Below are 16996 nucleotides of genomic sequence, written 5' to 3' on the forward strand. Positions count from 1 at the left end.
GCCTCCTCTGGACTCAGTTCAACAGGGCCATGTCTTGTGCTGAGGTCTCTGAGGCTGGACACAGCAGAGCAGGTGGGGTCTCACCACATTAAAGTATAGGGGCAGAATCACCTCTCTTGACCCACTGGCCCCACTGCTTTGGATATGGTCAGCCAGCATACGATTGGCTTTGTGGGCTGCAAATACGCATTGCAAGCTGTGAGCCGGCTTGCGTCCAGCTTTTCATCCCCCAAAGTGCAAGATTAAACTTGTATAATCCAGAATGCAAGTCTTTGGACTTCTATCTCTTCAAATCATCAATACACATTAAGTACATGCACTTCAGTGGGAGAAGAGATAAGGTTCTTTACTAACCTTTAATAGATCTTCTTTGATGAACTCATCTACTCCTTGCTTCAGACTGTGCCAAAATGTACAGCACCCATAATGAGCTGCAGCTTGAAACACCTTCTGGTTTGAGTTTGCCTCCTACCTAGCTTCCTTTAATGCACCTTTGGTTTTAGACTAGAAGAGGCAATAAGGAATGATCCCTATACACCGATTACTGTATGCCTCACCATTTTATAACTTTGCTTTCAGGAGCCAGAATCCATCCAGTCAATTAAGGAACTTGATTTATCCTTACTATTAGACTTTTAAAAGATGTGTTTTATCTAGCGCTATCCTTCTGCCGATTAGCAAGAGTGACCTAAGTAGGGTCTGTGTACTTATCTATTGCTTCACTAAAGTTTGACCCCTGCTGCAGTTTGGGTGTCAGTCTACTGCTGAGTGAGGCTCTGCAAGTGTTTAAGTCTACAGAGGTTGGACACACTCAAACTGAAGAGAGCTGGAGACAAGCCGCAATTAATCCTGTGTGTTCACTTCAACAAGAAGGGTATGGGATCACTCCTTGGCATGATATGGAAGAATTTAATGTGATTTGACACTAGGTTGCTTGAAAACATGAAACAATTTGCTCAGGTGCCCAAAGCAAATAGCATCCTGATACGCATCAGAAATCATATGGCCAGCAGGAGTAGGGAAGGAATATTTGCCCCTGTACGCAGTGCTGGTGATTCTGCACCTCAAATACTGGGTTCACTTTCAAGCCCCTCACTTCAAGGACATTGAGGTGCTGCAGCACACCCAGGGAAGGGCAACAAAGCTAGCAAAGGGAGAGTCTGGAGAACAAGTATTGTGAGGAGGGGCTGAGGGAACGGTGATTGCTTAGCCTGGAGTAAAGAAGGCTGAGGAGTGACCTTCTTTCTCTCCACAACTAGCTAAAAGGACAGAGTAGCAAGGTGAGGGTCAGTCTTTTCTCCCAAGTAACAAGCAATAGGACAAGAAGAAATTACCTCAAGTTACACACCAGAGGAAGTTGAGAACGGACATTAGAAAAATTTCTTCAGCAAAAGGGTTGTTAAGAATTGGAATAGGCTGCCCCTCCCTGGAAAGATTTAAAGGATGTGTAGACTTGGTGCTGAGCATAGTTTAGTGGCAACCTGGAAATGCTGGCTTAATGAGGGGACTCAAGCTTTAAGGTCACTTCCAACCAAAATCATTCTATGATTCAAAGTAATAAGACCTTAGGAAGAGTGTGGAGTGTGACAAACGCTGATGGCAATTTTCTAACAATTCCTTTTCAGTTGTCAAGGAAGAACAGGCCTAAAAATTTATAAATCTGCTTCCTCTACTTAAGGACACAATAGAATTACCAATGGGGCTAAATTCCTCCCTAAGATCAGAGCAGAAAAGCTCCATTCTTAAGAGCTTTGCAGAGATTCACTGTTACTTTTGCAAAGAACACTGCACTGGGTACATTGATGCGCAATGAAATGCCAAGCTGTAATGTGCTAGAATTGGTAAAATAAATGACCAATTCCACACCAAACTGACTCTGACCCTTCTTTGCTGCCAGCATTTATCTGAACAAACCCCCACCACACATCAGTTCCATGGGCTGTTCCATTTATGCTTTATGTTTTCACTCGCTGAGACAGACATGTGAGTAATTAAAACTGCATTTAGTAAGAGCAAGGATTCAGTTTAGCATAAGTGACAGACCAAGATACCTTCTCAGACTGAAGTCCAGTAGAGGCTATTGCAGGTCATACCTATGCTATACCTGACATGTAGAGTTCCAGGAGTTCTACAGAACACATTGAAAATTGGCAGACCCCCACTGGTGACGGCTACAGAAAACAACAATTTTGTTGCCTGGAAGAGGTGCTCTTGCAGGTGGATGTACTATCTTCACTGCTGGGGCAGGTTCACAGAACAGTACTTACCTTTCTAGTTACCCAGTGAGATAGCTAAGCTCATCAAGTAAGATACTCCAAATTTACTGGCACCAAAGTTTTATTATTACAAGCAATGCAAAAGTAAACAAGAAACTGCTTTATTTTTCATCCCACAACCATCATTCTCATTGTATATGACTACAACTCACCATTTAAAAATCATTAATTGACAAACTAAGACAACACAAAAGATGTGACACGTGAGAGAAGAGCAGAATGAGGAAGCAAAGTTCTGATAATAACTTAGGATCAATTATGACAAATAGTGTAATATATACAAAGGAATCAAGCATTGGAATGTTTAAGTGCAATTGTACAAAGCAAGGAGTAATTCTTTTGTCATCATCATCATCTTTGTTTTTCATTAAAGGTATCCATGATCCATACTTACAGCAATTCTTATCTTAATAGTTTAATAGGGATCTCGATGCTTAGAAACCTTCAAAAAATAGAATTGGAGTTATGGATTTTCAAGCATCAAAGAGGACAGACACAGAGCATCCCTCCTGCTACAGATAAGGAATTTCAGACCAACACTTTTAAAGATGGTGTTCTCAAAATTGTCTGGTTTTGAATGAATTTGGGCCATTAGCTCCACTCTAATTTCTGCAAGGCTTATCCCATGCCAAGAATTGCCTGCAAAAGTGAGTTGCAAGAAGTTAGAGGAAACAATCATATGTGCCTGACAGAACAGATGTCAGTACAGGCGAGCTACTATGTTCAAATGCATAGCCCTTTTAGATTTTTAAGGATACAAATTCTGTCCTGGCTGAGAAATCTCGACATAACACACAGCAGGTCTTTGCCAATGGATATTCAACAGAAAAGCAAGCAGGTAATGCTCCATCACCTAGGAAGGGCTGCTTTACATCAAGAATGCAAAAGGCTTCATTTTGCACAAATCTCAGTTGCAAACTGCCAGTGATTATTGCAGTTACATGCAAAAATAAGGCATACTGAATAACCCAAGCTGGTGTATTTACCTCTCTTCTCCACTGAATGTTCATTCATTCCAGCATATCCGTGGTGATCTTCGTAACTTATCTAAACAGTCAAAAGCTCTCCCCTACTCCTAAGTATAAAACAAATCATCACCTTCAGACCAGTGTCCACCAGAGTGTTCCAGCTGCTCAAGATTCACCACATTTTAAAGCCCTGAGACAGCAATGCTCATTTTACAGGCAGGAGCTGAAATGACATCACACAGTCTATAAGCCAGCTGGAGGAGGCCATCCAGACTTTGCCTTGACGAATTTTCTCTGGCTTGAATTTAGAAGCCACATCATAGATGACATACTGAGTGCAAAATCTCTGGTCAGAAGTGGATTCTGCATGGTAAGCCACTGTGTTGATTGTCTGTGTCACATCACTGTCTGGTTTTGGCTGCCTAACCAGAATTTGTCCTCCTCCTGCTTTGACCAGCTCCACAAGATCACTCTTCTGGTGATGGCTGAAAGATCCCAAAAAATAGAAGTAGCATCCATCAAACAACTTTGGCAGCTAAAGGGGGGAAAAAAAAAAAACAAATCACACAATAAAAATCAGACTTCATAACTGAATACACAGGAAAACGGTGGAAAAGAACAAGGAGAGCCTACAGGAAAAAAAAAATGACACGATTTAAAGTAACCAAGATTGGAAGTTAGACCAAGACTGAAAGTTACAACAGTAACTTTATGTGCAAGGTACTCAGTCTAAGTATGCAATCAAGAAAAGCTTGCTTACACAGTAAATTCTTACTTACATTGAAGTATTTTCCAGTGCAATGAGGTTTAACCAAGAGCTAGCAATATTTACAGCTACTGTTACAACATATTTCATTAACTTCTCCAGCATAATCCAGAAAATAACCCAAAATTAACCCAGTTAGATATAAAAGTGGCCTTAGGTGGAAAACAAGGAGTAACAAGACCATTTTTCTTTCAACTTGCAGATAATTTCAACTAGATTCTAAAACTGAGCAGGAAAGGTCAAAGAGGCCTCACTTCCTGTCCTATCCAGCATCTTCCATGGGTGTAATACAGCATTCCCTCTAACAAGGTTATAGCAACATATCCACTAATAGAGGAAAATGACAGCTTTACGGGTGCTCATGGTTCTTTCCATCACCTTGCACATAATCAAATTTCTGTACAAGACCACATTAAAATTTTACATCTACTGCACCTGTGGCAAGGGGCAGAAATGCACGAACCAAAGGTCATGAAGATAATCTGTCTCAAGCAATAAAAGACTCACCAGCTGTTCTCTGTTGAGCCGGCCTCTTTGTGGGCCACCTTGGATTTCGTACTTCTCCTCTTGTTCTCGCACTGTGGTTTGCAGGCAGGCTTGTACCCCTAGGAAAAAACCCAACCCCGCACACAATAACGAAGTCAAAGATGACAGATCTCATGCTTTAACAGAGGCTTGTGTGACATTTTAGGAACTAAAGAGCTGCACTGAAGTAAAAGGATTACCCACAATGCAAAACATAGCACCAAAGCCTGTGTGCTTTAGCAATTTGCTTTTAAACTTGAAAGCATTTACTACACTGGTTGAAGATGAAAGTTAGGCAGAGAGAAACAGTATCACAGTAAAATCAGTGCTGTAAACTCTAGGAATTATTAGCTTTTCCTCATACCCACTAAAGGTCAACCACTTAATGTCAAATGTCAAATTTCTGATCATTTGGAAGCTTAAAGCCAGCATGTAGAACCAACTCCGCGGTCATGAAATGGAAGCAATTGCCTTATAAAGAGCAATTACAAAGCAAGCAGAAAGCTGTTTCCAAACAGCCATGGCCTCAAATAACAAATCAGATGGGATTTCAAGGTCTCCAAGATCAGCACAAACTGGAGATTTATGCTAGGGTTTAACAGTGGCATTCATTTTTGTTACCAGTGGTGCGTAATGAGGTTGTCTTTTAGAGCCCACATGTTTTTACCTTGTTTTTTCCAACATGGAATGTGCTGATGCTAATGTATCACTACCATCAGTTAAACCTACTACCTGACCTCACTTTGGAGAAAGAAATTGCTGTGGCCACCCATTCAAGGGTGGAACATTTTGCCTGTGCTCATTAATAAAAATTACTCAAGAAAGTTAGTTTGCAAAACTGGGTTTGAAAACTCTTCCATGAGGATTTGCAGTGTTACTGAGGTTGTAACTGTTAAAGTAGCATTTCACATCTTGCACAGCATTTCTTAATCTACTGTGCAAATATGAAAGTATTCAAAAAACCCCAAACTAAACAAAACCAGAAGTAAAAATCATAGAATAGAATTGTAGAATGGCTTGAGTTGGAAGGGATCTTAAAAGATCACCTAGTTCCAACCCTGCTAGGCACACGTTCCACTAGACCAGCTTGCTCAAGGCCTCATCTAACCTGAACTTGAACACCTCCAGGGAGAGGCATCCACCACCTCCCTGGGCAACCTGTTCCAGTGTCTCACCACCCTCACTGTAAAAAATTTCTTCCTAATACCTAGTCTAAACCTTCCCTCCTCAAGCTTTCATCCATCCCCTTTCGTACTGTCACAACAAGCCTTTGAGAGAAGTCCCTTCCTGGCTTTCTTTCAGCCCCCTTCAGGTACTGGAAGGCTGCTATAAAAATGTGGAAATCCAAGTCTAAAAAGGAAGAAGATCCAAAACTATGAAGAGAAGCATCACTGACAGAAGTACCTGGCTACCATAGCAGCCAAGAGACAGGAATATGTAATCTAGAGAGAGAACTTGAAAGTCAGACCTTAGTAATTTACCACCAGTTCATACAGACTTACAAAATGCAACAGGAAATCACAATTTTAGTTACCAGAAGTCTTCCAATTTATTTTTATCAAAAACAAAAGAAAACAAAACAAACCCTAAGAAAACCTATGTAAAAAAACTATCACTGGCTGAAGACTACAACAGTATGTATCTTCCCTCAACGTACAAAGGTTTGGGTCAATAACTTGTTCATTCCTTCAAAGAAAATTAACATGAATGCAACCAAAACCAGAAGGCAACCTGGTCATGTATTTTCCAGAAAAGCTGCTTACTTATTCATTCTCAAGAACTGCAATGAATAACAGTAACTTATTTTCAAATCACTCATAACTCAAAAAAAAATTCAAAGTTGTTTCCATCTTACTTTCCTTATCACAACTCAACAAGACTTCCTGTGTCAATTTGCCTCTCAACTTACACGGATATTCTTTCCTTCCAAGACAGGGCAGATGCCAATCAGTGCCACTTACAATAAAGGAAAAATCATCTCATCTAGTCTTAAGAACAGAACCATTCACTCATTAAGAGCACGGGGTTTTTTTTTCAATCTACCATCAAAAGCTCAATTTCAAGGACTTTCACTGCAGAGATGAGGCTTTTATGTGGTGAGTACCTCATAAATTGAGCATCCAGAGGCAGCGTCAGTAAATGGAGCAAATGTGGTACTAAGGTAATAAAAGGCTGAATGAATACAAAAGACTGCAATGTCTTTCTATACTGTTACTTACCTGGGGGAAAAAATATGACTGAAGCGATGAAAGTGGCTAATGTTAGTGGAATGATGTCTATGTTAGAACAAGAAAATAGGTTCTGTCTGTTTTGCATATACACCTGTCCATTTCACACTGCCAAGTCCTGCAAAGAATCTGTACACCTCATACATAGCTCCTTGTCACACACAGTGACAACCCTTCAAGACAGCAACTCATCTGCAATTGTCATGTTTTCACTGTATCTACAAGAACCATAAGGTAAACATTTGTTTCCTTGAAAACCTAGAAATACGCAAACAGCCCATTTCTCTAGCCAGTGTCTGCGTGATCAGCACTCTCAGTAATTGCCGCTTGTCTTAGCCAGTTAGAACCAGAACAGATCAGATTTATGGCACAAAAGCTCTGCATTCCAGATAGGACAAAAAGCCAGGAGCGTCAAGTTCTCAGTGCCTAGGTGTAGTCCTTTAGTAGAAATATGCTAAAGGCAACACTGTCAGGCCTACATGCACACAACCCTTTTTGGAGCAGATTCCCTGGTTTTTGGTGATGGAAAAAGAATATATTTTCAATTCCCATTTTTTTGTGCAAACCATAGAAGCAGAATTTGCTCTGACTCCTGAATCTTGTTATATTTAATAGATAAGAACAAATGCTTTTTGGAACCATTGTGTTCAGGGACACAGGAAAGTCAGTCGCTGGAATCCTCAGGCTCTGATGAGGTGGTGCCTTAGGCTTCAACATACTTCATGGCGGTCTTTCTACAGATTAGTTGTGCTGTTAATGTTAATAATATCACTTGGAAAGAGACAAGACAACACTACCAGGGTAACAGTAGGAGGAGAGCCTTTAGGCCCAAGGAAGTTAGGCAAACAGCATGTCACGTGTCAGAGTCAGGGGCTAGCTACACACTCAAACAATTGATGAAGTTATCAACCAATGTTTGAGGGAGGTGCTTGCAACCTTTAGAATAGAATAAACCAGGTTGGAAGAGACCTTCAAGATCATCACATCTAACCCATCATCCAACACCATCTAATCAACTAAACCATGGCACCAAGCACCCCATCGAGTCTCCTCTACTGATGGTGACTCCACCACCTCCCTGAGCAGTACATTCCAATGGGCAATCACTCTCTCTGTGAAAAATTTCTTCCTAACATCAGCCTAAACCTCCCCTGGTGCAGCTTGAGACTGTGTCCTCTTGTTGTGGTGCTAGTTGCCTGGGAGAAGAGAGCAGCCCCCACCCGTCTACAACCTCCCTTCAGGTAGTTGTAGAAAGCAATAAGGTCACCCCTGAGCCTCCTCTTCTCCAGGCTAAGCAACCCCAGCTCCCTCAGCCTCTCCTCAGAGGGCTGTGCTCCAAACCCCACCCCAGCTTTGTTGCCCTTCTCTGGACACATTCCAGCAAGTCAACATCTTTCCTAAACTGAGGGCCCCAGAACTGGACACAGTACTCAAGGTGTGGCCTAACCAGTGTGGCGTACAGGGGGGAGAATAACCTCCCTTCTCCTGCTGGCCAAACTGTTCCTGATACAGGCCAGGATGCCATTGGTCCTCTTGGCCACCTGGGTATAATGCTAGCTCATGTTCAGCCTACTGTCAACCAGTACCCCGAAGTCCCTTTCTGCCTGGCACCTCTCCAGCCACTCTGACCCCAGCCTGTAGTGCTGCATGGGCTGTTGTGCCCAATGTGTAGAACCCGGCACTTTGACTGTTCACTAAGATATTTAATGCATCCAAGCGTGCCTATGTGTGGAGAAAGGCTTCCCAACTAGAAGGAAGCAAAAATAATTTAGGTGATAGCCACCATTCTGTCCTTTCCCTGCAGACTTTGTTCAGACTGACTTCTTCTTGAGTTGCTAATTTCATCAAGTCCTAGATAGCAGAAAGAGATTTTTATTTAAAGAATTAAAGGATTCTCATCCCATACTAAAAAAAACCAAAATCAGCAGGTAAAAGAAAGTAAAAAGGAAATATTCCCTGTTCTCACATTTGAGATCAAATGACACCAGACTCAAACTGTGATTCTACCTAATTCATTATGCATTTGTTTAAACAAAAGGACTTTTTTGGTCCACCCTTCTCCCTATCCACATAAAACCTAGTGTCAAGTTACTTGCTTTGAAATTGCTAATTTTGCATTATCATGTTTAGATACAGTGGCTCCAGCTGGATGCAACAGTCTCAGTGAGATTTCTCAAAGACAGCATAATTAGCTTTGGTTGCTCTATGCTCTCTTTGGACACATGCACAAGATTTACCATTTTTTGGCAAGATGACCCCATACTAGTGCCTCCCAATTTCATGCTTAAGAGTAAAGGTACAAGCAGAAGATTAGAGCATACTGTAGGTCCTTCCAAAATTATTTTTTTTGGTACAGCTAGCGATTTTATTTTGACCACTGAGTTCACTCAGTAAAGCTCAGGTCTTTTTCTTGAGTATGAATTATCAGTTTTAAAGCTGCTAATGTGTATAAGTGGATGAATAACATCAGAGTTCCTTTTTAATAGTCTCTCTATCCAATTGACTGTCAATCTGATTAAGAGGACATATAAAAAAGAAATAAAATTCCATACTGTACTCAAAGGTGTATCACTCTGCTACTTTTAAAGGACTTTTCCAGAAGCTCTATTGAGCTTACAGCACCTATTTAAGTCTGAGCACCCTTTGACTTCAGATAGAAGCTGTGTTAAATTGGTTCTCAGAACTCCTAAGATTAGACACTCATTTGACTGACACTGTCCAGCATCAGTGAGAACTTCATGCCAAGGCACTGGTCAGAGGATAATTTTTTTCCAGTCTTTTCATAATTAAAAAGTGATCAGGACACCATGAATACTATGTCACTTTCCTCATGAAATGGAGATGGCTATCTGAAGTTCCTCTGAAAAAACCAAACATTCAGAACAGGACTGAATCTCAGAATAATAGAGATCTTCAAAGAAGCTCTTCTCTGAGACGAAAGTGAACTCATTTTTGAGAGGACAGCTGCAACTTCAGGAGGGGGTAGGAATCAGGGTTACATGGCTTCCCTTCCCCCATTTGCAGTCTGTGTGTTCTTTGCAGGCAAATTTGACTTAAAAAAAAAAAAAAAGTCTTTTCTGCTATAAAATAACACAATCCAATTACTCAGGATCTCAGTCAACCTTGATTTAGTCCTCCATACTAGTGCCAATAAGTACTGTGGACCTCCTAGGTTTGAGGGTGATCCAGTTTACTCATTTAACATGTTCTCTTCCCTAAAGAGATGAGGGTGATTATTGAAACAACACTTTAATGGCCCTCTAGTTTAATCACAGTAGTTGGATCAATTACCCACAAAAGGGTAAAACTTGTACCAAGGCAGGTAGCATTTTTTTATTTCTCATGGACCAGTGCTGTTTTGCAATGCCCAGTTCAAGTCTGCAAGTACTCAGTAATAAAGCTTGCCTGACAGAAGACTGTACTGGAGAAAGATGGCATGTACAGAGAGGTCATGCAAGATTTTTTTCCTAGAAATACAGGCCATTAGAACTCTAAAAGACTCTTAAATAGCTGATTTCACACTTGCAATTTATAGATTACAAGCAACATCATTTGTACCAAATTCTAGCAAAACCTGAGCCTGTACTGAAGCACCCAGAAAATATTGCAGAAAAAGTTTTTATCTTAATACAACCACATTTTAGCTTGATGCCACCACATTTGGCAAGAGGAATACTGCTTATTTCTTTTCCCCTCATTAGCAAGATCAGTAAAGCATCACTACTTACACTGACCCTTATTACCTCACTGAGCAGCTGCCCTCCCCTCCTCACCTTCCAGCATGTAAGGAGCAAGCAGGTTAAAAGGGTGTGTGCTCCAACAGTATCTTTAATTGACCTTTGGTACAACTGAAGCCACTAGTAGTGGAAATAAAGAATCATTACTTGCAAAATTTCAGATCAGAGCCCTATAATCCTTATTCGTGTAAGTCTTATTGGTTTATAATGAAGCTAACTGCATCAGCAAAACCAATTCGAACAGGATGAAGAACAAAAAGAACCGGTTGCCAAGAACAAATTGTAATCACCCGCAGATACCCAGGGGTAGCTCTCAGTAACTCAATTAGCCTTAGTGGAGTTTTGTTGGATTTGCATTAATAAAGCAAAGAACGGGGGTTAGTCCCAAAAATCTCCCAGAACAGCTAAAAGTAATTTAGAAACACACAACAGCAACAAAGATAAAATATTACACATCCAAGATCTATTAGAGGTTGCAACTGAAACTTCCTCATCTTAGGATTTTAAGACTTATATGCAGATTGTCTAAAGCTTTTTGGGATTATTTTCTACAACAGGAAAATATCTGGACTGAAAGAAAGCCTTGGGGGAATCTGGCATGGCTAGCTTCAATTTGCTTTCATGGACAGCATTACTGCTCTCTGCTACAGCAAAAAATTTTTATACTGTCTCTTATCTGCTTATAAAGTAACTAGAACCACAGATTTTCATGGAGAGAGGCAGAGATCTCATCTGGTGAAACAAGAGCAGTCTATTTTTCCAAGACATGGAAATGACAAGACACGGAAATGACAAGACACTGCAGAGACTGTAATGAATCTGCTTAAGAATGGGAGTTAGCAAGTTAATCCAGGTGATGTTTATTAAATATGATGGAGCAGATGCTTAGAAAGTCCTTAAACATCACTTCCCAGAAGCTAGGGGCATGTACTATGAAAATCATCACTGAAACCCCCCAAGTGCCCTGTTCTCTTTAAGAAACGACTGTTTGCTGCAGCTGTTTTCTAGGCTGATCAAAGTGACTGGAGACAGCCATTCCTAGGGTGTAAAGGTGAGGTAAAATCCCACTGAGAATGCTCATCCTCTAGGTCCCATCACATGCTTCCAAATGAACGAGGCAATATTTGCCATCCTCTTCCTTATAATGGGCTTCCTTAATACAATGTTATCTTCAAACCAAAAGCAAAATTAGAGCAAGTGTACTCTTTAAATATGAAAACCTGAGTGTAATGGAGGGAGCAGTGGAAATATGTTTCCTTTCCCTCTGGACCTTATTTCAAATCAGTCCACTTTCTAGTTCTGCAGACAAAAGCATACCTCTCCTTTAAGATATTCTCACTACTGTATTCTCCTCTGCAAACCCAGCAGCTTCGCAGCATAAATTTATGCTGATTTTGAAGCAAAATGATTCCCTCCTCCTTTCCAGAAGGGGTTGACATGGTGGGAGTGCAGAAGTTCAGACTCTGATGTAAAACATTCCTCTCAGCTGTACACCCAACAACTACCTAGAACGTGCATATGCACACTAGATATTTCTACTACTTCTCACAGAGCTGTGAGTCCCTTTGTAGCAGGAAGCTCTTGAAGTAAATCTTCAACTATAAAACAAGCATGAAACACCAGCGATGAAAATTCTTAAGGAAGAAGGGCTTTGCTGAGCATCAGCTTGTTATCTAAAAGATACTATGCATGGAAGAGAGACACTCCAGTCTAAGCAGCAGTCAGCTCAGACAGCTTTGCACATCCCTTGTCTAATAGCTTAAACAAGGATGGACACTTTGCTCCAAGAAATTCAGAAAGATGTTTTTGCCTTGAAATATCTACTTGCTCTTCCAGTCAACTCCCAGTTGCTCTGAGTCTTCACAGGAAAAACAAGAGGTGTTTTTTGCAGATTTTTTAACAAATCTGAGCTGAATCGTTGCTACTGCTCCAGGTAAGCAAAACAAATGAAGCAATAAGCAATCAGATGCTTAGAATTCTGCCAGGTACTTTGTTGCAAAGACTGACACAGGCTTGTTTCAAGGCACAGCCTTGCCCAGATAATTTTTCATTCCCTGCTTTAACAGATGACAATCAGTTCAAGAAAAAAGAACAGCTGAACAGCTCTTAAGGACTTCTGCTGGTTTTAATTACCCTACTCCATGCTCTACAAAAAGCAGAGAGGAAATACAGTGATACTTGAATCTTTGTCTCAGCCTACTTGCAGAAGGATAATGGTATGCTACTTTGTGCCCTATTACCATCCCAGAAATAATGAAGGTAATAAAATAATGAAACCAATGAAAGATATGGCCAAGGGCAAGGAGCAGAGTGACAACACTGTCTCAGTTGAATTCTATGCTGCTTTGAAAGTGGATATATTGCTGACAGGGTATTATACATAGAAAATATGGAACTGCAGCTTTCTTCTGTGAAGATTAGAGGCTGACATCCTTTCACCCTCCTCTTCTATCTGAAGGCAAAAGGGAACCCCAAAACAGAAGAGAACTATTTAAATCCTGTTTCTCTAGTACACAGAGGCCTTACATTTAGCTCAAACTCTGCAGGAAAATGCCACATTACCTCTCTGCTGATAGTATGGGATACTGTATCTGTGAGCATAGACACATGTAAATGGAAACACCTTAGAATTATGCATGAGAGGGATATTGCTTTTTGTTAGAGAAATACAGCTTGAAAGCCTGCTATATAATGGAAGAGTTAACAGAAGAAATACAGTCAAATGAAATACTGGGTTTTGTAAGCATGCTAAGTTTTTTTCAGGAAGTGGAATAATTATGTGCAGGCTATAAATATAACTTGAGAAATAAGTAAAATACAGCTTACCTTTAAAAAATTATTCAAATACTCACTTATGCATAGTCAGAATTTCATTAACTGCCAGACCAAGCTTTGTTTTTTCATATATTTCAGTGAAGTTTTTGAATATGAATTTACAAAGTAAGTAAACAGTTTAGAACACTGAACTACAAGCACCTCCTTCAATTTATTTGCAATGGCTTTGTGAGAAGTAAGCCAGAACATGAACACACTTTTAGAAGTTTACTTGTGTCACATTTAAGGAAAATTATCCAAATACAAATCAAAAAGCCATGATACAGAGAAAATGATGGAAAATAAAAGCAAAGGTATTTTTCCTAGACAAATGTTCCATCAGTAGGAGTCCCATTATTTGTTATAACAATCTTTAACTTGTAATAACTGAAGAAGACTAATAACAGACTGGTGAGAACAGATGGAGTGGTGCAGTTAATTATAGGCACTTAGCTGCATCAGACCCCATGAGTTATTACTAACATTTCCCACTAGGGAGGAGAATCACTTGCTTTTAAGTAGTATGTTGCTTACTAAGCTGGGAGCATTAGCAGTACTAATCAGTACTAACAACATAAACACAACTCAGCTGCAAACAAAAAAAAAACACAACAAAAAAAAGAAGAAGATATTCCATGAACATCTCCCCCTCTCTTTTATTTAAACATAGAAGTGATTAGAAAAAGTTCTTCCACAAAGATTTGAACTCAGGTCTCACTAATTAAATCTCCTTACCACTCAGCTGAATTTTTCTAAGCATCTGACTAGCAAAAAAGATAATGAAATCAAGGAAAACCACCCCAGCACACAACAGAAGGTATGCAGGCCTCCTGAATGGAGTGAAGCCAGTGACCTGCAAGGGATTCACCACAGAATCCGATTATTAGCCTGATCAGGGTATCATTGCAGAGCACCTGCACACACCCTCTCCAGCCTTTACAACCTAAACATTGCTTCTAGGTCTTCTGAATTTCCTGATGCATACCTACCCCCAAAGAGGAAAATTTCCCTTCTGCTTATCAGCGTAGTGTCTGGAGGTTATTAAATCCATCTGCTTGCTTAAGCACAGACAGTCTTTCTTCATGCTATGCATTCAACAAGGAGCTACTCCTTTTTGTAAGAACCACAGCACAAAGAGGACACAATGTTTTCCTTTTGCACATTCTTACAAGGCCACAAACAGAAGCCACTCTGCAGCTGCTGCACAAAATATTAAAGAGAGTCTGTTGAATTTGTCCCCTCAAAAAAAGCATGGAACACGTCCACTATCTGGAAGCCAAATGAACACCCTGAAAAAGAGTCCAGTGTTCAAAGTGTCTGATGATGTGTCTTATTCGAAACCCTATTCTGCTTCATTTCAAACTATAAGCAGTGTCTTCATAAACACTAGTGACTGAAACATTCAGACCCTTAAAGAATCCTTAGATTCTGATGTTTAGTCACAGTAAAAAACTGGAATGAAACGTGTCTGTCAGTTTTCCATGGATAATTAACTCATTTCTAGTGTATTTATTATCTAAAAGGACTTTGTCATAAAGGTCTAGGGGAAGAAGGCAGCCTGAAAAGCCATCTGTGAAAGGATATAGTAAGAAATACATCAGAAAGAAACATTAAGAAGCAGAACTCGGGGTGTAAGTCCACAGAACAGCTGTGCCAAAAAAGCTTGCACTGTATAAAAACAGATTACAGACTGCATGAAAGGTGACATCAAAATAACTACTTGGATGCTAAGGGGACACTATTCAAGGCATCTTCCCTGGGAGGGTAGTATTTCAGTTGAAGAGCACTCCAATCTACAGGGTTTGTGTGTACAGAAATGGGTATTGAAAGTCATACGCATGTTTGATCTGCCAGAGCCTGTGGCTGCACAGGGAATTCTCTCAGAGAGATCCTGTTTGTACATTCCACTGAAGTTATGATCAGCTGACAGTCTAACTTTGGTTAGAAGTTAAAACTTTCAACAGATCCCAGCTTACATGTAAAGAGGCAGCACCTTCCCTTCTCACACACCTTGATCACATACAAAAGTAAGTTTCCCATCAATTTCAATAGAAGCTGCTTACTAGAAATCAAAGAATTTAATAAATTCCTTCCTCCTAGGATCTCTTTCATAATCACTCAATGTAGAAATGAATAAATTCATTCCCTAACCAATCTTAAGAATGAAATGCGAGGAAAGAGTAGTTGTATTTTCATTAAAACCCTTGTTATTCAGGAGATTAAAAGCCAAACCCCTCACATTTTATGTTCAGCTAGTATGGATATTAGGACAGTTGTTGAAGGAAAATTTCATCTGGAATCCCAGCAACTCTTTCTGGTTAAAAAGCCCAAAGAATCCCATATACTTAATACTTACATTCAAACTTGAGGACCCAACATCCAGTCAGAACAGCCATCATGCATTTGACAGTACTTGGCATTGGAACATCAGGGATAACAAGATGAGTTACTAGGAGAAAGATCACATCAGTAAACTACAAGCACAAGACTGGCTGAAAAGCATCAATCATTATTTAAAGAATAAACAGACTAGGATAATTTATCAACCACACTTTCCAGCACAAGTCTATGATTTTTGAGACTAAGATACAAGCAAGTAGGAGGGCTATTAGGAATTGTAAGTTTCAGCATATACTCATTCTGAAAAAGGGAAGTCACGTTTTTACACTTCTAAGGTAACACTTAAATCTTCAGAGGTAGCTCTGGGTTGCAGGATGCTGGTTTTGTTCCTAATGGTTTTAAAATTATATTCAAGTCTGACAGGAATCTTACTATGGGATCTCACTGCTTTAGACAAGAACCTAGCAGAACTCAATTCTGGAGTAGTAATCAGGGTGTGAAAGATGGTACAGGAAAATTACCTTAGCATTTCTTTCACAAGCAAGAAATGCAACACTCTGAAGGAAAACCAGCGGGGAAGATTTAGAAAATGTTCCCCTCAAAAGGCAACCAAAAAAGAAAAATCCCAAGCCCCATAATTTGGCTTTATCGTCTTAATGAAGAGAAGCAGACACCCTCAATTGGCAACAGAACTGGAAAACACAGAGATCTTTCAGAAGGACATAGGGATTTTAAATAACAGACCACATACACTGTCAAACTATGGCTTCCCTAGAAGTCTCTTGCCTCGGGTAACCAAGCAGGCTTCCTATGTATTCTCACACAACAACACACCATCACTCTACTACGGCCACACAGGCAGAGATTTCGGAAGCTGCACTTCGTAGGAAAGAAAAAAAAACATATCACAGCTAGTATCTTAAAGTGCAGGACGGCAGCTATATTTGGACAAAGACATTTCACCAAGACTACATACCTCTGCTGTTAAATTCAGTATGCTTTTGAGCCTTCAGAACTGTGGCAAGTTTGTTCAGCAATTTCTGTTGCTTCAAACTAAGACTGCTCCCCAGTATACGGACTGGTCCATCTCTTGGCTGGCTGGGGCTCAGTGACTACATGGAACAAGATAAACATTTGGGTACATAAAGCAACCAATTGATTTGTTTGACAGCTTTATTTAATAAGAGTAAACACATTGAAAAACAATTCATTGTAAGCTGACTGGACAGGGTCCATAAGCTCAGCATTAGAGGCGCTTCTTTTAGCTTATGCAACGTACCAAACCAGCTAGTGCATGAGATTTTAATTTCTTGCTTTCTTTGGTTTTTGGGGGCTGGGGTTG

General features: G+C 40.2%; 1 protein-coding gene across 2 annotated transcripts in view; it reads right to left on the reverse strand.

The window, feature by feature from the left end:
• Positions 1 to 2319: 2319 nt before the first annotated feature.
• The window catches only part of BARD1 (BRCA1 associated RING domain 1), a 47174-nt gene continuing 32497 nt past the window's right edge, over positions 2320 to 16996 (reverse strand). For both annotated transcript variants that reach the window (XM_068138005.1, XM_068138006.1), the window contains 4 exons: positions 16631 to 16766; positions 15671 to 15763; positions 4518 to 4615; positions 2320 to 3779 (listed from right to left, as the gene is read on the reverse strand). In XM_068138005.1, the coding sequence (XP_067994106.1) occupies positions 3450 to 3779; positions 4518 to 4615; positions 15671 to 15763; positions 16631 to 16766 (657 nt within the window). In that variant the 3' untranslated portion in view covers positions 2320 to 3449. The remainder of the gene's footprint in view (positions 3780 to 4517; positions 4616 to 15670; positions 15764 to 16630; positions 16767 to 16996) is intronic.

The sequence above is a fragment of the Melanerpes formicivorus genome, unplaced genomic scaffold (assembly GCF_026170545.1).
Source record: "Melanerpes formicivorus ecotype bairdi unplaced genomic scaffold, bMelFor1.0.p_v2 SCAF_5, whole genome shotgun sequence".
Lineage (NCBI taxonomy): Eukaryota > Metazoa > Chordata > Aves > Piciformes > Picidae > Melanerpes > Melanerpes formicivorus.